We start from the raw sequence: 21922 nt of genomic DNA, 5'->3' as shown, positions 1-21922 counted from the left end.
GAAAGTAATAGGCTGATGAGCAAATAGCTACTGTGGGACACTGCAAAAAGCTTGTAGATGGAGCAAGAATGAGATAAAGTTCTGCCAGGAACAGCTGCCACCACCCCAGCTGGGAGTGCTGACAACTGAGCACAATGTAAAGTAAGGGTCAGATAGGTACTTTTTCCCTCAAACCACTGTGCCCCCATGCTGTATTGACTCAAAGTTTATGATCCATGATACAGCCGTGTTATACAGAAGCTAATTTACAGAAATAAATCCTCCTGTTAGAGGCTGTTAAATGGATAATAGAAACAGCAGCCATACATTCTCAGGAAAGCATTAAACAGCATTTTTGCTGGGGTATGGAAAGTCATATGCTGCATGGCTAGCTAACTCTAGCCAGCCATAGATTATTGACAGAACAATCCATCTTTATAAAAGACAGGGAACAAATCCAATCTATTTTCTCAAATCACATTATCAGAGGCTATATATGACTACATCTAAATATATATACAGGAGATGTATAAGTCTAGAGAGAGGAGATAAGTTGGGGCTTCACAGACAGGAAGGTGAGCAGTCTCTCTTCATAATTGGACAGGTTATTTTTACACAATGCTGACGTTTCACGCTGCTTGCTGACATGTGTAGCCATATTTCTCTCAGATATTCCCTGTGATTCTCTTTGAACGTCTCTCCATGTCACCTCCACCTTCAGTCCTTGCAAGTATATCTCCCCTCCCTTTATCTCCAACTCTTCCTCCCCCCATTTATCCTCCCTCTCTCTTTCGTTCCTTTACCCTCACTCTCTCCATCTTCCCTGCTGTTCATCCTCATCTATTGTTTGCTCTGCAGCATTTTTCAGTCTCCCATGACTTAAACAAAGCATAATTGACTGATGTTTTGGAGTGTCTTGCTTTGAACAGAGACACTGATTGGACAGGGCCTTTTCTCTTTGTAACCAAAGCCATTCATTTTGTGCTAATTCAATTCTAGCTAGACTCCCACCCTAATCTATTGATACTTCAGTTGGAGGCTAACGAAAATTGGATCCGGACATAGCCGTAATACAACATCTTTTAGTTTTCTCGTTTGTCTTACAATTAATTTATTGATAAACAACCTCATTACTGTGAATATGTCAGGATGACAGCTCTGTTGTGTCTTTGCATCTCAAGCTCATCAGGTCAGAAAAGACAGACAGACAACGAAATGAGATTGTAATTTTGTTTTTTTTAATAGTACACAAATTATTTAAAGCATCTTAAGGCTAATTGGATCCCACCAGCATGAGCAGTTGTCTCCACTTAAGAGTTCAAAGACAAACCTCTTCTGGGCTTGGTTTGTGTCTGATACATGGGTATATTGGGTTCCCCAATAGAACCACTGACTGAACTGGGTCAGTGACTCACCTGTTTAGTGAAGATGTTGTAAAATTTTGCCTTCCCTGAATGTAAAATACACTTTTTTTGGAAAAACTAAGATCAAATTGATATGATGGGCGCTAATTTATGAACATTTTGTCTACTAACATAATAGCATATTAAAACTAGCTGTGTTAATTCTACCATCTTCAGTTATTAGTTACACTATGTACTTGTTATAAACAACAGTATCAGATGGCTGGTAATTGAATGACACTTATTTTGATGATGTCAACTATGTAGAGACCAGGGGTCTCTGGCTTGTATCAACATCAATATTATGTTTTTGTTTTGTTTTTGCACCTGACCTTATACAGCAGTTCAATGATGATGAGACACTAAATTGCTCAAACAAATGCTCTTTTCAGGCAGTAATGACTTTGTCTCTGCTTGACAGATTGATTCTCCAGACTGTCTGTTGTGCAGTTCTTCTATATAAAAACAATTATCACCTAAATAAATATTTAAAAAAATGCAGCTCGTTGGCAGCCATACTGGAAGGCTGCCTGTATTGGTGATGAGTCTGCAATCCGGACATCTTCTAGTTTTGTCGTTTTCTGATGTTGTGATCAGTTTTATTTTTCTTTGAGCTTTTCAAATAACCCATGTTGATTGCACCAAAACTACAAATAATCAGACAATATTAATTCTGTTAAAAAACTTAGACTAATGATAAAGTAAGCAAACCAAATACAATACATTAGTTGCACTGTAAGGCTGTACACTGTGATGGCCTGCAGTGCTAGGCAATACAGCATATCTATCCCTGATGGAGTGATTGACATGGGCAATGGGCCCTGGAATTGGAGATGGCTGTGCAGAGTATTGGTGTGAGGGAGAGTTGTGTTCCCTTCATTAGACAGGCCAGGGGAATGCCCCGTTGACCCCACACTGACCCCTCCAACACAATTACAAACCGCAGGCCTGGCGCCGGTTATTGATGCCCATTACTGACATGAGCAGCTGCTCTGGGTTACATTCTCACTCATAATGCATGCTGCATGTATCAGGCTCACTGAACTATAGAAGCACACATGTCCATGACTAAATGACTGCGATTCTGTTTTCGGAAAGGAAGGCAAATCTTTGCAGTCTACATTTAATTTATTTTTAACCTTTACTGGACTTTAAGGACAATAATGATATTAGTATTTCAGCCATATAAGCTGATGCCAATACATATAAGAAGGCTAATTGGACAGCACAGTATATTCTGTCATTGCAATGTCCTACACTTTTGAAGAAAGTCAAATTTGTATCTAATATGTGATTTTATTGACCATGCTTCATTTCAGCAGCGTGTTTAATAAAATCACTACCTTGGTAATCACTAGCTTGGTAATTCTTGCATTATCAAGTTGACGGTCAGTAATACACTAACATTGTGCTTCAGTTCAAACCCAACAGCTGTACAGTATGCATGACAATGCTGCAGGTACGCAGGTGCATGCAGACTGCAATATGAGAAGGCCAGTGGAACATAAATGATCAAATATAAAGTTAAACTTCAATAGACATAAAACGTTGATAATTATGCATTGGATTATTTCACGTTTTCTACTGTGTTTTTTTCAATGCAGTTGAAGTTTTAACTAGAAACACTGGCATTGGAGTGTTGATAGACCTGATTTTCAGCAGCCACATCAAAGCTGTCACTAGGACAGCTTTTTACCAGCTCAGAAACATCAACAGAATTAAAAGTTTAGTCTCCCAGAAAGACCAAGAGAAACTCATCCATGCATTCATCTCCAGTAGGCTGGATTACTGTAATGGTCTTTTAACAGGAATTCCTAAAAAGAGCATTAAACATCTGCAGCTCATCCAGAACGCTGCTGCTAGAGTTTTAACCAGGACTAAGAGATCTGAACACATCGCACCAGTTTTGAAATCTTTACACTGGTTTCCAGTCAGTCACAGAATAGATTTTAAAACCCTTCTGCTTGTTTACAAATCCCAGAATGGTTTAGGCCCAGAATACATCTGTGATATGTTCAGAGAATATAAACCTAGCAGAGCTCTTAGATCCAAAGACTCTGGTCAACTAGTCCAAACCAGAGTCCAGACTAAACATGGAGAAGCAGCATTTAGCTGTTATGCTGCAAACAAGTGGAACAAACTGCCAGTGGAGATTAAACTTTAACTAAATGTAGACATTTTTAAATCCAGGTTAAAAACATTTCTTTTCACATGCGCCTATGCATGAAATCTGCATGTTAACTTTTTTTTAACTTATCTTGCTTTTAATCATTTTAATGTAATTTATTATTTTATTGTGATTATGTGTTGATTCCTTTTACTATTTCTAAATATCTGTAATGCCTTTGTTTTATGTAAAGCACTTTGAGTTGTCCTGTACATGAAATGTGCTATACAAATAAACTGCCTTGCCTTGCCTAAAAACAATATAATACAGCTTTTGCCTTCTTTTATTCTGCCATTTGGGCCAATTTCATAGTGTACATAAATAGATCCTGGTCTGTCATACCTAAAATTTGTCAAAAATATTGGGTGTTACACTGAAAAGGAATAAGATCACACATATTGAGAACCCTAGATGAAAATCTTTTCATCTTTTTGTGTCTAAGAAACCAAAGCCTGGAGCCATTTATTGTTTTCTATCTTCTCAAATTAAAGAGAAACACATATTTGAAGTTGACAAACTGAAATTCATGAATTTATGAATAAATTCAGATGTATGTTTGGATGTATTTGGCTGCATCACCTGTGATATGGTTGAGAATTCTTTAAAACTAGTCTAAGTTATTTTTGTTGGATCTCACATCTGTGAGCTTTTCTTTTTATCAACGATAAATATGTGAACATGTGTGTGATTGTGTGCATTCGCTGCGCACCTCAAAAGTACCTCGCTGTAGCAACTGTGGTGTAAGGTAAAGAAAAAAAACAGCTTGCAGCTTGTTTTTATCTTCTCATTTTTCCCTCAGCAGGTTGGCAATAAGCCAGCGTTAAGCTTATCGATTTTTTCCACCTCTTATTGTAAAATGGAAACTGAAATTGTTCCCCCCATTTCTCTCTCACTTCGCAGGTTGTAGCTCTTGATAAACTTTGCAGCCTGTGATTTATATAATACTTCTTTTTGAGCCTCAGGGGACCAAATGGGCTATTTTTCCCACAGTCTTGTTTTTACAGTGTTGTATCTGGCTTGATGCCATTTTACCAGCCCAGATTGCATGTTGGCAGCACCTCTGCATTTCTTATGGCCCTTGATTTCAAACTGACATGAGGAATCCCTTATATGCTACCTCTTAGTAGTAATGGCAGGGAGGCACCTTTAATGAGCCTTTGTCCCTGCTCAGTGATGGAGGACGCACAGCTCTGGGAAAGTGCCCTATGTGATTAGTAAATTATGGTTAATTAGATAGATGAAGGGGTCACCAGCAATGATGAAGTCAAGGGAATCACAAAATGATGGAGGTGTCAGCTGATGTTATTAAATGGAGAGTCCTCAGGATAGCATGAACTCTGTAGTAGTCTTTAATAGATAGTGATTAAGGGCTATTAAAAATGACCAGACAAAAGAAAAAAAACTGTGCTTAGCTGTCATTTATTCTGCAGAGCCACTTGTGTCTGTGTGGTAAATGATGAGGAGTGGACTGATCGGTTAACTCTTCAGCGGCAATAACAGGAGTCAATGAGGTGGACGGCAGGATCTAATAATACCTGTGTGATCTTGTGGAAACGTTAATGCGAGAGGAGGATTAAGTAGCAGCACCGAACGGTCCCCTGTATCATCACACTAGTTTCATGGTCAAAGCTTCAGTTTAATCCATCCAATCAAAAAGAGATTGGTAAGAGGAAATGTAGGAAGACAAGAGGCTGTTGATGTGGGTGGAGGGGAAGGAGAAGATGATTCACAAATAAGATCTGAACTGAAAAGATTAGATTCATATCGAGGAGAGCATGCAGCCAATCTATCTCCACCATCAGACATTCACTTCTTATCTGACTTCTATTAATCTTCCAGTTGGGAAGAGGAAGAAAGATGTTTGTTTGGATTCTAGTTTATCTCAACAATGTGGCACACTTTGACAAACTTTATTCTAGACATCTGAAGGAGACTCCTGATGTGGTGTGTCCTGCTGTTTAAAGAGTTCACCTCATGCCTGGCATAGCTTGTATAGCAGGTGTGTGAGCCAGCTCCCCGTGTTGGCTGTAGCTGACCTCTCTGCTCTAACACTCGGCAATTAGTCCACAAAATGGCTGACTGTAAATCTCCTGCTGGAGGGTTTGGCAGGGCCACCCGGAGGTGAGCGCCACAATGAGGAATTAAACACACAGTGTTAGCTAACAGCAGTTTTATGATGTGAGGAGCGAAACAGGGTGAGGACAGGAGCAAGGATGCTCCTCCACAGTATCACGGAGGAAGCTGCATTGTATGCTGTTGTGCTTTTTGAGATTTGAGTCCTTGCAGGCTAAATAGGAAATGTTCCCTATAACGAGGTTCATCATAAATGTGTCAGCACAGACTAGCTAAGCCAAAAACGAAAATCCTGTTTTTAAATGAAAAACTCAAGGCTCAAAACTCTGATTTTATACTTGTTTCTTTGCCGTAGTTTAGGTTTATTTCCCTTCCTTTTTGGCCCATTCGTTATTTGTAAAATCTATGTAAAATTTGGGTGATGTTAAAGTTATTGTATGTTTTTTTCTGAAATATTTCTTCAAATAAAACAAGGCAGGTACGTTTGATAACACTTTAACTTGTTTTCCATCCATATCCAGGACTGTTGCTGAGTATTCTGAATTAAGTTACACCATGTAACTGGGCCATTGTTCTGAATGTAGTTGAAGATGGACAGAAAGTAAGCAATGAAACTTTTTCTTAGTGAAAATGTAATGTTGGTCAAGCTGAAAAAAGAATACTGTCATTTAACCACATCCATTTGGAAATAATGATGATTTGTGCAGTCTATTAAGTCTAATTTAGAACCTCAATAAATAAAATTGTGTTGCAGCTACGGTATTTAAGCTGAACAGCAAAGCATTTTCAGACCACTGATTCTTGAATTTATTAATAAAATACAATTATTTATTAAATTGGCCAGCATAGGGGATTTTTAAAATGATAATTGTGCAGGTTTTTATATGTATTTCTAGGCTGTTTAATGGTTCAAACTAGTTTATGTTCATATAAAAGTAATTTTAGAAAAATTAGGAAGTGATCAAAAAATAAACTTCTTAAAAGTTGCAATCTGCTTCGTAAAGCATCTACACCATTCAGTCACATTTGTGTTGTCATAATAACAGACATGACAACAAACTAGCCACAAGCTTTCTTAAACTGTGATGTTTAGAGCGATTTGCCATAGTTCCTAAGTATCAGTCTACATTGGTCTTGCCACATGTAAAATGAAAAATGTTTATACATGCAGACTGGATACCGTGTAGCTCTCTGAAAAAAGCTAACTCCACATACTGGGGATGCGCGATATACTGGCATTAATATCGGTATCGGCAGATGCCGAACAATTAATTTCTGACTTTTTGTGTGTCTGTAGGAGGAGGGGCTTTTGGCCACATGGTATTTTTTTTTTGGACATGTGACAGTGATGCAGCACAGTATTTTGAGGTGTGAAGTGGAGAATAAATGCCAGGGTCTAGTTGTTCTTCACGGTGTCAAAAGAAGATTCTTGAAAAGCAGTATGCAATACTTGCAAAGTTGAAGTAATACAAGGAGGATCTCATGTGAAATCATTCAACACCACCAATTTGATGTCATCTGAAAAACCACCATTCAGACGTTCATAAACAATGGCGGAAGCTAACTCTGCTAACGTTAACATTCATTTTGTACAGAATTCTATCATCTTAAACTTAAAAAGAAAAATCTATTGGTAAATATGGGTAATCCGTGTTAGCAACAAAATTAATATTATATATCAGTATCTGCTAAAACTGTCATATCGGTGCATCCCTACCACATACTCTTTGGAGATGAAGCTGCAAAGAGTACTTTTTGGTGAATATTCATCAGGCAGGTAGAAACTTTAGCAGAAAAATGTTTGGTGTGTGTTCCAGTAAAAGTTTTGTCCACTAAGTTGTCAGATTGGTTTTGCCAGGGAGTCCCAGGAAACTTGTCTGTCTCAGAACTTCCATGTCAGCCGGTTCAGGTTAGCTACCTGACCTGCGAGATGGCTGTGACTCCCCGGAGCGGAGACAGCTGGAGGCTTATATGAAAACTGGTGCAGTAAAATCCTGCATATGGACCACTAAAAGTAGAAAGCTGCTCATTGACTCCCTAAGAGATAAATGGAAATAGCACATAATTGAGTTTGGGTTTTCTTTGCGACTGTAGACAATCCAAAGGATTAATGCAGAGTTAATTTAAAGACGAATATTTACTGAAATTATCCTGCCGTGTCGCCGAACACAGCAGAAGTTGATTGTGTGATTCCTGAAGAGAGTTGATTGTTTGAAGTAACGTGCTGTGGCTGCTGCCATGCCTTAGTTTTAATGTTACTGCTTTATATAAAGAAGTTATCATGGTGGTATCTCAAAGGAGACTAACAGGAAATCCCCAAACTTACAGTAGAATTTATGTGGGCGGAGCCGAAACTCGTCATTACTGACATCTCTCCCTCTCTTTCATTAGAGCCTCCTTTTGTCCGCACAGAGCTCTGTGGGAATCTAGTGGTAACCTTTGTAATTACACTTTAAACTTGTGCTCAGGCTCTTCACGCCACTGCTGGCAAATTGTTGTAATTACACTTTACACTTGTGTGCAAATGATCATTTGACGTTATTGCATGTATATAGAGTTAAAGCAGATTTTACTTGCTGCACAGCCAATGGATGCAAATTGCTTTTGAATACTAGTTAATCTCATTTAATGGACTTGTAAGCATTTGTTAATCAAACTTTTGAATTAAAATACCTACATTATTTTAATTATATTACTCCATCTTAAACTTTTGACCTATTTTATCTTAACCATTTAAACTTTTTACCTGATTTCTAGATTAATTCTTTCAATTTAAATGTCAAGGAATCTTAACAGGACGTGAAATTGAAATTTGTTTTGCATTTACCTTGTATGACTATACAATTTTCTAAATTGTAGCAATATTAGCCTAGCACTAATCCATTAGTACATTTGCTAAAATTTTGCTTCCGTTTGATAATCGTACTCTTTTGTTGTCATTGACGTCTGTTTAAAGAGTACTCTCCTTTGGTGGAGATTTCTTTGAAGCTGAAGAGGATCATATTTCATATTAATATTGAGGTGCTATAACACTAAACATCCCTATATGAGTGCACATGCGCCCAAAAAAGGGCTACCCTGAGGGCCACGGTGTAATTTGAATTGAAGCAAAACTTTTACTCCTCTTTGAATGCTGCTCGTACAGCACAATGGCGGCAAACGATGATGCCATTGACTGCTGTTTTGGTCACATGGCTGCACTGCTAGTAGTAGCTAAACTGCTAGGTCTACTTTGTGCCAAACTGGCAGGCTGTTCGGACTGTGCTCACATTTTATGCTTTCCATATAATCACTTCTGTGGTATTCTTTTAAATGATTAAAGAGATTTGTTGTGTTGCTGGTTTTTGAGGGCACCAATAGCTGACATACCCTTCATATCAGTTTAATTATTTCCATGTTTCTTTGGGGAAACCCAAACTGGCTACCATTTTGATGCCCTCAGCTCCATGTTTGGTTTCTGCTTGCCTAGCTTCAACTTCTCCAGCAACTTATGAAAGTGGAGCAGGAAAAGTTAGACTCTCATTGGCTGTTGTGCAAATTTCTGCCATGTTTGATAGCATAAATAGGCTCACAGATGATTACTGGGATCGACCAGAAAATTTATTGTGATCATTAAGCACGAGCATATGATCATGATCGCCCAGCCCTTACAAATACTGTGTTATTCCCTCGCAGTTCAGAAATGCCTCCTCGCAATTTGTGTTTTCCCTTGTGGGCACTGAGGTACTCGTTTGTATCACGTGCATGAGCCTGGTGTTTACCATGTGCGCTATCCATTTTCATGTGCACAGGAAATGCCCCTTTTGGAACGAAGGAAACCATAGACATGTCTAAAAAAGAAATGCCATAGCACTCTGCATGCTGTGTTGACATGCAGAGCAGATGTCTGACAGCAGAGCAGCGTACCGCTGCTGTGCTTCTGGAGGCTGCAATGCAGGTTCCATTAAAAACATTTGACATTCATGTGAAAAGATTTCATTCTCGACACTTTGAAGATGTGGCACCCACCATGTCTGAGTCAATATAGGGGAAACACTGAAGTTTCTTTTACTAGTTAATGTGATTTTAAACACAAGTTGATGTTCACAATGTATTGTTTTTCATGGGAAAAATGAGGTGCATCCCTGGGATGCATCAATAGTGAGTTTACTGCTCCCTCTCAGAGTTTAATGCACCAGGGACACAGGATGTGTACCAAGAAACAACTTTATGTTTTTTGTGTCATCCAAACTCTAAACATGTGATTGCAGAAATATCTTGGCCAACAGATGACCTCACTGGACTTGTTTTTTAAAGAGAGCACACTTCCTAACCTAACTCACAGTTCATAATATAAGCAATTGTAAAAAAAAATAAATAGAATTTTTGAAAAATTATTTAAGCAAGAATTAGGGTACAATGTAGTTGGATTACCAGTCCATCACAGGGCCAGCAAGACATCCACCCACTTATGCTAACATTTAGGGTGACATTAGAATCACCAATTAACCTTACATGTATGTTTTTTGGATTAAATGCGATTCATTGTTTGCAATAGTAAGTGGATTTGCTTTGCACCAAGACAGATAATGACATTCATTATAACACAATACACACAATACAAAATGCGCAACAGCCCATCTACTACATTTTTCTTTTTTAAAATCATCTAATTAAATTTCTTTAGAAACACACAGCAAGACATATACTAAAAAAATAAAACTTTAGGATTGAATAAGAATAAAACAAAATACCAGATTATGAAAATGATTGACTAATTACTGTTGGTAGGTGACGGTGTATGTGCAAAATATGTCTACAATTCTTTAGTAATGGCAACAGAACAAAGCTGTTTTTGTTGTGCTTTGTTCTGCATCTTGGGACAAAAATACTCTGTCTAGAGGGAAGAAGCTAAAAATCTCTGCACAAAGGATGGGAGTCATTATTTAATTATTTAGTTTAATCTGTGTGATTTGGTAGCATATGCACCCTCTTGTCTGATTTTTTATAAGTGGAGAAATGGAAAGCATGGGGCTAGCACATACACTGGGTACAATCTAGATAGCTTCAGTAGACCAGAGAGAGTGCTGTTAAGGCCTCTGTGGGGTGGGGGTCTGACAGATAGTGTTGCCTCTTTCCTCATAACCACTGGCTGATTTGTGAATATTGTTCACCTTTGGTTTAATCTGCTGTGTGCTGTGAGGCAGAAACTATTCCCACAGGCCTGCTAGAAGCGCTTGCTAATTTATCTCCAGTGTATTAACGGTGTCTTGGCAGAAGAGCGCACCCCGACCTTCTCTTTACCAAAGTAAACAGGGGACATGTTGACCTGTGTTGACCCAAAACCTTGAGAATAGACTACATTCAATGACGAGCCAGGCCCTCGGAGGGCACCTCTGAGTTTTTTATGACTCGACCCCCACACAACCTACCATCCCCTGCGGTCATTTATTCTGGGATACACAGTCAGTTATTGCCTTGTGTGCAGGGCTGTTTGTCTGCACCGAGAGGGTCACCCTTTTTTGTTTCAGTATTGCAGTATCTGCCCTAAAGCAGCTGATTTCAGGAGGACGTGCTGGACAACATGCATATTTGTATGAGGGGGTAACGTCCTGTGATATGGCAGAGTTCTTGTCTCACATGAGTGGTGAGAATGCCCTGCAGCTATTTGAGGTCCATCAAGCATAACAGAGAAATCAATGAAACGCTACATCCATGATGTATAATCTCATTAAATGGCTGCTACAAAGAAATACAGCCGTGTATGATTATGCAGTAGTTTTTGTCTGCAGTGTAGACTCAGAGCTCTTATTTTATTACTTGTTGACCAGGCTTTGGCCATTAATATTATTGTGTCTGTGCAGTTATTTGATGTTGCAGCAGTTGCATTAAACAGGAAGAGTAAGTATAATTTTTTTCCAAGGATTTCAGAGTTTGCTTTGAAGTTAAACGTTCAGTTGAATGGCACAATGTTGCGAATTCAAGCTTAATCATTCAAAGCTCAAGTCAAATAAGAAAAACCTCTCTGGAAGGGTTGGTAGAGTATGTGTGGACTGGTGAAGGGGTAGTTTGCACTGCCTCCAGTTAAAAGATTCCAGTTTTTTGAGATGGAAATTCTGCAGTGGAGTTCTTTGTCATAAGCCCTGTCAAACAGCTGTGGTTGCTATAGTGACATGATGAGGTTGAGAAGTCCCATCCTAGAAAAGTACCTGTGGACCCCAAACACTATATCAACTGACATTCAATAATTTGGTGTTGATTGTAACCAGAAAATCAATGGATGTCCTTTAGGATATAGAGTGCCGGGAAAACAGTGACAGCGAGTGGACGGCTCTGTTTTTGTGTCTGGTTTTCTCGCTCATGACTGCAAACCAACAAGGATGTTTTTTTCTTAAATACATCCATGATCTCATGTAAGTGAGGAAATTTCTGCCAGTGCCTGGCATGATCTAATGTTTGTTTTTTTTACAGTGCACACTTGTAAGGAAATAACTTTGTCAAATCTAAGTTCATATTCTGATTGTGAAACTCACATCATGTTAAATATTTACTTCGTTTGATATCTTTGATCAAGGTGAAATCTTTGGGTTTGATGACTTTACTCTTTGTTCTGACAGAGATAACAGAGGGACAAACAATCAGAAATTTCAGTGGTTTGTGAAATTGTTTCTCTCAAATAAAATACATCAACTCACTTTTGATCAAAATCTCCTCAAACAAAGATGAACGACATTAACTTTAACAAACACAACTGAATAGAATCTGTTTTTTTATTTGAAAGGGGGAAAAGTTTCATTTTAAAGCTAGTGGTGATGACTTAAAAATGTGTTTTTCTGTCTATCGATCAGCAAAAAACTAAAATATATATATTTTTTGCTTGATCCTGATATATCATTTATTTATTATGATGAGCTTTTTTCTATCAAATGTTCATGGCTGCTTACAGATCGTTTTTAAAGATTGACCCACTGTGATTTTAAAAGCAAATGCAAACATTTCCTTAAGATCAAACTCTACTGCCATAATAAAACACTGAGCAATAAAAATAAAATATCTTAATTTTTAATCTTAATTAAAAGTTCAGTAGGTTACTGGACCCGTTCAGTATCAAGGTAAAACATCAAAACTCTACAAAAATGATCAGATAACAATTCCATCATCTTTGGCTTATTATTATAATTATTTATAATTAATTATGTTAAACATGTAAGAGACCCAAAATAAAAATCAAGCTGATAAAAAAATATGCAGAAGCTGTGTCCAGCTGCACAAATACAATGTTGTGTGTTTAATTACTAGTACATATTTTGCAGTGATTTTTTCATGACCACCAAAAATAAAGATTTTACTGAATAATTTTAATTTTCATTCTACATGTTCCTTTGCTTTACTGTTAAAGCACCCATATGGCTGTGTGAATTGATTTTAAAGGCCTTATAAAGATCAAGACACATAATTATACATGGGTTTAGAAATTGCAGATAGAAGCTACAGGTTTAATCATTTGTCGCCGCCAACTCTGAAACATTACCCATCAGACACTATCTGATGCAGTCCCCTAAAGTAGCCTGCCAGCACACCAGCATGCAGCACAGCATGCTAAATCAAACACATCTTCCTCTCCCTCCTTTACCATTTGGTTGCAGTCTGCTCTTGTTTTCTTATCAGGAGTACAGAAAATAAGATTCCTGCCCCCTGGGTATCATCATAATTCCAGACTAATCTGTGTGCTGAAAATAAGCATGTCATCCATCTGCAGGTATGTTATTACCTCTGGATCTGTGTCCATTCTGCTTCTCAAGCACTGTAGGGTGAAAGGTTTAACTGATCCTCAGAAATACTGATGGCTTTATCCCACCTGGCATAACAAGAAAGAGAAAACACAAAAAAATAAAAAAAGAGAGAGAGAACTGCATAAAGGAAATTAAGATGTGTTTGTGCACCCACGAAACCAGTTGCAGCACTTGGAAGTACACTGAACAAGCGCACACATTATACAGTACATGAAGGGATAGGTGGAGGACTTCTGCTGCAATGATGTAGCGCAAACCTGAGTTAATGATGCTGTCAAAGTTTAACCGATTTAAGTTTTTTCTCAACTCTCTGAGATCTTATTTCTTTTTGCTTCAGTACTCTGAAGCAGTTGGGTAAAAATACATCAGCAGATTTTGGCAAACCTTAATTTCAAAGTGATCTTACAACCAGTTCAAACTGAGTTATTTAAGTTATTTCTTTATTTGTTCAAAACTGTAGAAATAGAATGACAGCAAAGGATTGCTGTATAAATTCCTTTACTATGAAATGAGGTTTTATTGATGTAGATTTTAAACAGCTGAACATTTTTCCTAATTTAGATTTAGTTTCTCATCACTGTTTATTGCTTGGTTTTTAAACTTTCAGTTTATACTTAATTTTTTTGTTGTTTTGCTACGTTTTACTAGCTAGTTGCTAACTTGTCAACTGTTGGTTGACAGGTAAAAAGCATTAAATCAGTTTAACAGAGATGCCTATTGGAGCAACAAAAGAAAATAATGTTTAATGCATCTATAAGGTTCCTGGAAATAACTAACTTTGCATAATGTGTTGTACAATATTTTGTCCTCTTTTTTTAAATGAACTAGAAGTACAAATTTGTCAAATAGCTGTTGGACATACTCTAAGAGAGTATTTCTCAAAATGACATTGGGAACAAATGTCAGGACGCTGCCATTGTGCTCTTAAAATTAGATAACCTGTTGGTGACATTGCTTCCAAAGACACTTGATAGGACACAATCAAAGGTTGCAGATTCTCTCTTAATGCTAGAATCAGCATAGGACTTGAATAGATGGAACAGAACAGGTTGGTATGAGGTCTAACCTGTTTGCCCTCTGAGCTGATTGTCTCTATAGATTGCTGCTTTCTCTTCAGGAGCACAAAACTCTCATCCACAATCAAAGGCGTATTGAATGTGTATTGACGAGTACTCAGCCAGCAGTGCTCACAGACTAAAATCAATGATATGTCTGTTGTACGTGTTCCCAACCAGTTTTCAAAGTGAATTGCCACATTGAGCTTTTGTGACAAGTAAACCTATTCAGTCATTGTAAATGGAAAAAAAAAACTAAATACGTGTTTAAATGAGAACATTTAAAACATGCATTTCTGGTTGCACCAGCTTATGAATTTTTTTGTAGGCCTATTCGAACTTGGGGCCTACCTGTATTGTCTGTGAGATATTTATCCTTCTTCATCAATGAAACCCTAAATGACATTTTCAGTCTCATTAGCTCTATATAAAATATACAATGCATACAGTAAAGAAACTTCATAAATCCTAGTGATTATTATATTGGAATATTTACTTTAAGATTCCACATTATATATAATGAAAAGCTTAGTTTCCTTTGCTATTTCTGCTCAGTTGAGGTGTAGACATTGCAGCTAAGGTTCTCTTAAGTCTAGTTATCCTATGTCTGATGGTGTGACCCTAGCACACAGGGATTGTTTAACCATAAATATCATTATATATCTCAGGAAAAAAGAGGAGGCAACACTGTGCACCTCTTCTCTGTGTCCTTTAGGTTAACAGATACATGAAATCCTTAACAGCTCAGTTCTATTTATGCTTGAGTGCTTTGGGATGCATCTGAAGGTATTACTATTCATCACAGTGCAGGGAGAACTTTAACAACCGTCAGGACTAAACTTAAGGGAGCAAACATTTTCCCCTTAATTTCCTCAAAACTGTAGGGAAGCAGGTGCAGCAGTGCAGGATGTCCTGAGGGTGTTCTGCAACACGGCTGGGGTTGGGGTTATTGAGTGATGGAGTTGTGGGTATTTTATTTGCAGCAGTTTGTGTGGGCCACACAGTCTGCAGCTTGTGGGTTGAATGAATACGAAAAGAGACAGCATCCAGCTGAGAGGGAAGTGAAAACGTCTTGTCTTGCAGTCACTGCTCCCCTCATTCCCCTCTGCTCCTGCAGCTTAATGCATCAAGTTGAATGTTTCCTCTCTAGAAAAGGTCATCGCTTGTACATCTGTTAAGCTGATGGAACGTTCATTGCTTACACTACGGGCCACACCTGGTTCGCACATGAAGTATTTTTTAATGCGTAAGAAATTGGTTTTCTTCTATGTCCTGGAAGAGGAAAGTGCACATCATAAAAGCTAAATCTAGTTCAGGATTTGAGTTGGGGAAAAACATTTCAACTGATTCCATATGCAGTACAATACATGTTTTTCTATTTGTGTGAATCTTTAGTAAGTTTTGATTAAAAGCATATTTCTTCTCAGACAAAAGTAGGAATAACAGTGGAGTGGAAGTTGTGTGCCATAGTCTAAATAAAGAACAGGTGACCAGGATTGTTTAAAGGCAGACTAAACTGCTTTTTCAGGTTCTGTTTGATGTAAACCCACAATCAAGCTTGGCCCCTCCTCCTTTCCACTGCAAGTTGGTAATGTTCAGAAAAATGAAGAGACACCCCAGTAAGACAAGGACAGAGTAGATAATGATTTAAACTTATCCCTGTAGCTTTACAGTCCTTACATGCTTAACCAATGTCCACTGACCCCCTTGCCAACATTACATCCCATAAACATCTTAAACAAAGACAAATAAAAGAAATTTGTGTCCACAGGTGACCTCTGAAGAGGTCTTTTTTAAATGAAAATATGATCTAAATCTTAACTGTGCAGTTCTGATGTGTAAATAAAACCAAAGAGCAACTCAACATAAAATGTAAAGGAAATAAAATATTTCAGTTCAAAAAGAACAGTCTTACACACCTTTAATCTGATATTCAGTAGTGTTTGCAGCAAAGAAAAACCATTTATAAAGTCATAGAAATACTTTCCAAGTGAATGGATCAGCTGTCTGTCAATCAAAGATGGAGCTAGCTGTTTAAATCCAAACCCTTGGCACATGAAAGAGCAAAACATCTATTTTTTTTACAGAGATAAGCCTGCTCTCTTCTCATTCAGTGGAGGGTTTCTCTATATTGATAATAGTAATTCTACAAGCATCTCTAACTACTACTGTTGACTGTTTTGACACCTAAAATCGCTCCATATCTGTAAAGGATACTGATTGATCTCAACTACTGTGGCTGAAAACAGATGGCTGGCAAGACAGATTCCCTTTTAACTGTGATACCAGAAATCTGGAAAAAGCTAGTCCCCTTGAATCACAATGTCCTGGGTAAAAGTACTGTTCCTGTGTACTTGTTGACTTAAAATATGCCACTGACACCTCACCTGCCACCCGACTTGACAGGTACATGCTTAGCTATGACATCCAGTTAGACTTAACCCACATACTGATCATGTATTTTACCTAAACACAAACCACATTTCCATTGTAAGAGAAATGTAGGCAGCTGTCATATCGCCACTAATCCAGCTTACATTTTTTCCCATCCCACATATATGTCCCTTGTAGTCTCCAGCTTTTTGTCCCTGCAGTTTAATCAAAGCTTGGCACACATTGGCACTAAATGATTAAAAGCCAGGTAAAGAAAACCTGAATCTGGCTGTGAAATATATGCTTTGTTTTGTCTGGCCACCAGAGGATTTCAGGGTTAATCAAATGTCACTTCTGTATTGTATCTGTTTTGTGTGGTCTGTCAATATGCTGCTGTGTGTAGATGTATAGAGAGCCCTCAAGATGGTGATGTAGGGTTTTAGTAAAGGCACTCATAAGCAGAAAGACAGAATTCAAGTTTCAAGCAAAGTACTGCATAATTTTTACTGCTTGATAAGCCTTGTAAGATTACCTCACTCTAAAACAATGATAAATGGCAGGTAAAAGCTGTGCTTTGTCCATTAGTGATATTATCTCACTTTAATGGCTTTGTAAACAGACCTCAAATTCAAATAACACTGATTTATAATTAATTAGCAAAAATGTACAAGTCTGAAAGCAAAGTCTAGACTCTGTGAGGGCAAATAGATTTAAAATGCTTTAAAGGTCATGAACTACGGGGCCATTATGTTAAATGCTTGAAAAGCAATGTTGCATACGTTATCATGCAAGGCAGCCTATAATGTGCTATTTTTAGCCATGGTCGTGTTCCCACATGAATTAAAGATTCACACCTCTTTAATAATTTATTGTCATTGAGAAAGATGTTTTGGTTGGCTTCCCGCGGTCTGGTTGCACAGGCTTTGAAGCATCCACCTGTGCGCTCGTGCGCATGCTGGACCACTTCCTGTCAAAGCTGTCATATGGGGAGCTGGCTGCTACGATGATTCATTCATAAAAGGCCCTCATTTAATTACTCTCAAATCAGGTCCCATGGATACCCGTGAGAAGCGTCTGCTTTATAGTGGCAGTATTCGATCAGATCAGAGCCACACATCAAATCACAAACCACTCTCAGATCCCCACGGCTCTCTGTTCACGTGAACAGGATTTCAATCTTCAAATGCTCACAGCAAAGAGATTTCCACACACCCGGTGTGCCAGAGCTGGCCTAATAAACCTGTTTATGTATTAAACACTGTGGGGACACTTAATATTCCTGACAGGCATTGTCACAGACAAGTAATCACAGCAATAACTCCCTCTTATTAAATCTCCAGCTCTATTAAGATGCCTTCCTGTTTGTTGTCAAGTTCACCATAAGCATACACAAATGCTGGAATACTGATATCTACGTATACCTCCAATTAAGGATGATCCACTTCTTTCCTATCCCAGACAGAATTATGTCTTACATCTACACTTGATATGTTAAATATCAGCCCTCCATCTCTCACTTGAACTGCTGCCAGTATTGTTCTTCATAGGAGAAGTTACTAGCAGTCACAAGTTGATGCTAGAATGGAAGAATTTATATTCTGAAGTCATTTAGATTTAATGCTTGTCAGGCTGCTGAAGCACTTACTTTCAGAGTGATGGTTTGCCGTATTAAACCCAAGACAAGAAAAGAGTACAAATGCAGTTCACAAGGACCGATTGTGATTTTATCTTTTATATTTTGGTTTCCTGATCAGTTGTGTTTGTGTTACTCAGTTCAGTGTATGCAAGCTTAAGACAATCAGATGAAAAAGCCTGTGGGTTTACTAGTTAATTTGGACTCTCAATGGAAGGCTATGTGCCCAGATTAAAAGTAGACTGAAATATCAGCATGTGAAGAATACAGTTAAAGAAACCTAACAATTCCCCCAGCAAGCCAAGTCTAAATCACTCCTCCATTTTCTGTGATGTGAGGCTCATTTACTGAGCGAATGTACACAGCTGAGGAGCTGTTTCTACTCGAACAGACAGACTGGATGATATACGACAGCCGGACAGGATGGGAGAATAATGGCTGGGGAAGTCAAGAGGACATAAGAAGGAGACAGAATCATTGTTTATCAGTATGAAATACAGACTTAATACACAATAGCACCTTTCATTTTCTATATAAATGCTAAACAAAGCATTTTATTAAGTTTGACATCACTGACTAACTTCAGAAATGTCAAGGTACATGCAGTAAAACAAATAACACCATGGGTAGAGCTTCACCTTGTTAGAAGGTAAATGCTTTTATTAAAACTATGTATGTGCAAATCGTGCCCTCGGGTTGCACTGGAAATGCAGTAGGTGGTAAATTCATCTTGTCATTTTGTAACAAGCACCTCAGCAGAGATTTAATGTACTTCTAAAAGGGCATCCTTCAATCTGCATGTCCCATCAAGAGGTTCTGCTTGATGGTAAGCAGAGCTGCTGGATCGGTCTCACTTCACAGATGATGAGAAAGACCATTTAGGTCACCAGTGGGCATCTTCACCTTTTGGGGTCATGGAGTGTATCAGAGTGATGGTCACCCAGTCCTAAAACCATGGATTTTCTGTGTAACACACTTGGATTTATAAAAGAGAAGGACATTGTATTTGACCCATAGTGGTTTTACTTGTACATTTTCAATCTCTGCTGACCATAGGCAACTGAGTTATGCTTCTTCTTACTAGTACTTCATAGCTTCAGTCCTTGATATGCAATTTCAGAAGACAGCCTCTGACTCACATTTTCTCTGCAATCAGTTGTACTGAAGGCAAACAGCACCACTGTTCATCAAATGCAGTATTATGCCCCAGCTCTTCAGTTGCCCAACAAGTCTCTTTGATGTCAAATTGACACTTTAGTGAACAGCTCTTCATGGATTTGAAATTGCCTGGCAACCGTAGAAAGTCCTCTCCTTGTGGCTTCTTCAGGTTGAGTAGCGGCTGGGATGGCGGATGGTTTGGATGCTAGAGAGGAAGAAGAAGGACAGTGGATGGTATTAATCATAATGGTGATGTAGCTTTCTGTTTGGCTTGCCTCCAGGCAGCAGAGCAAAATTAAAGCCCGGAAAATCGGATTATGGAGTCCCTGGGGGTGGGATGCCCAGTAGCCAGCTGATGAGCGCTCATCTACTCCTAGCTGTACCCTGTGCAGTGAGCCTCGCTGTTGGCTGGGAGGCCAATTTGTTAACAGTTATTGCTCGTTAGTGTAGCTTCCTGCTCATGAAAGGGGTTTCCAGAGCAGAGACAATAACCAAGGTCTATTGTCTCGCAATTATCACAGTTTGAGGGACCACAGTGGTTGATGTATTGTCTCTCAAGTCTCCGGCTTTCCTGATTGTCAATTTGTTCAGAGGAACCCCATTATAAACATCACCTGTGGTGCCTGAGCTATAAATATGCAACAAATAACTCTCCCCTCATCACACAAGTTGTCTGTATCAACTCATCTTTCAGTTTGAATTTAAAAGTTTAAAGTTGTAACACTGAGATCAGTAAACTGTATTTAGAAAAAAAACTGTGTTGTGCTATGGAGATTTAAATGGATCATAAAACAGAATTTCTTCACTGTGGCTCTGACAAATTATCTTATTTAACTGTCAACAGTTTAATCACATATTTAGTAAGAAACAAAAATAGAAGATTTATTTTGATTATTATTATGTGTTAATCAAATAATATCTTCCTTTTTCATAAAGCAAGTAGATTTTCATTGAATACCAGGAAGATGCAGGAACATTACACGACCTGCTCTGCCCACAGAGTGCTGCCTCTGTGCCGTCAGTGCCATCCGAGCGTCTCCAGACCTGCTCACACAAAGGAACTTATTGTGTAAGTGTGCCTTGGTTTTAATCAAGCAGCGCCTCTGCTCCAGCATACTCCTCCCTCTAAGTAAAGCCCCTCCTCTGCTCCCTCCTTTCTCCTGAATATTAGAATGATCCCCCTCATTATTCATGAGCTGGTATCAGTGTAGTCATGTGCACGGACACCGAGTAGGAAAAAGGGGGGAGTGTCTCTGTGAACGAGAGTCACAACTCTGGTGTGTGAGCGTGTGTGTGTGTAAGGCTGAAATAGAAGGAGAGAGGACAGTTCCCGGCTGATGCTGAAACGGCTGCTCACTCTTCACATCTGATCCCTCTCTCGTTAGACTCAGCAGGAGCCTTCTGTTCCTTTAAGCTGGGGTTGTTTATGACTATCTGAATGTGTGAATGGGACGCCTGGAAGAGATGCTCGCAAAGGAGTGACTGATGAGAACCAGCGCTCCAGTGTGGAGGGTGACCCCCCTGTGTCCGTACCACCACTACTCGGGGAGATCTGGACGCCTGGCGTTTCCACGACGACTATAATGGGCTGCAATCTGTGCACTTTACAGAAGCGAGAAGAACACTACAGGCTGCTGTATGAGATTGCACAGGTGAGCGCTGGCACGGCTGACTCCGGCATCGATCTTGCGTGTTGTTTCATGAGGTTTATTATGCATGCTGAGAGGAGAGCAGTTTCTGCTCTGGAGCTATGTTTGGAGTATTTTTAAGTAGATGATGGAAAAGGTAGCAATGTGGGATTAATGTGTAGAATGAAAAATGAAGAGTGGGCTTCTTACTCACCACCAGATGTGTTCTGAGTAATGAACAGTTGCTTAGAGAGCAGCTAGTGTGCAGCTCATTCATCCTGCTGGTGGATGAGCTGTGCTGAGAGAGCAAGTTTCTTTTTTTTTTGTTTTGCTGTTTTTTTTTTTTTTGTTTTTTGTTTTTTTTACTAGAGTAGGAACACCTGGTTTTGGGGCCAATTTCTTCCTGAGCTCATCTTCACAATGTTTGTTAAACATCTTTTATATTTTCTGATGTAGTGGCACTTCTCTTGTCATCACCTACGTTTTGCACCAACAGGTCTCATCTTTGATTTCCTAGATATCAAATTATATCAGTGGTCCTAATCTCAGTATGTGTGCCATACATGTTAATTCAAATTTTAAAAACTTTCACTGCACAATTTATGTGATTTACATAATTTAGACTGACACAACTGCAGGACATTTTATGGTTAAAAATTTCAGTTAACAAAATGGCAAAGG

General features: G+C 38.7%; 1 protein-coding gene across 2 annotated transcripts in view; it reads left to right on the top strand.

Annotated features, from left to right (window-relative positions):
* The window catches only part of LOC121647217 (PDZ domain-containing RING finger protein 4-like), a 131260-nt gene that overhangs the window by 54823 nt on the left and 54515 nt on the right, over positions 1 to 21922 (top strand). Inside the window, exon 1 of one of the 2 annotated variants that reach the window (XM_041996436.1) lies at positions 20900 to 21265. The exons of the other annotated variant lie outside the window; for it this stretch is intronic. Within the exon in view, the coding sequence (XP_041852370.1) occupies positions 21197 to 21265 (69 nt within the window). The 5' untranslated portion in view covers positions 20900 to 21196. Of the gene's footprint in view, positions 1 to 20899; positions 21266 to 21922 lie in introns of those variants that run through there. 2 annotated transcript variants of the gene reach the window in all.

This window comes from Melanotaenia boesemani, chromosome 10, assembly GCF_017639745.1.
Source record: "Melanotaenia boesemani isolate fMelBoe1 chromosome 10, fMelBoe1.pri, whole genome shotgun sequence".
Taxonomy (NCBI): Eukaryota; Metazoa; Chordata; class Actinopteri; order Atheriniformes; family Melanotaeniidae; genus Melanotaenia; species Melanotaenia boesemani.
This window is presented reverse-complemented; position numbering and strand designations above follow the sequence as displayed.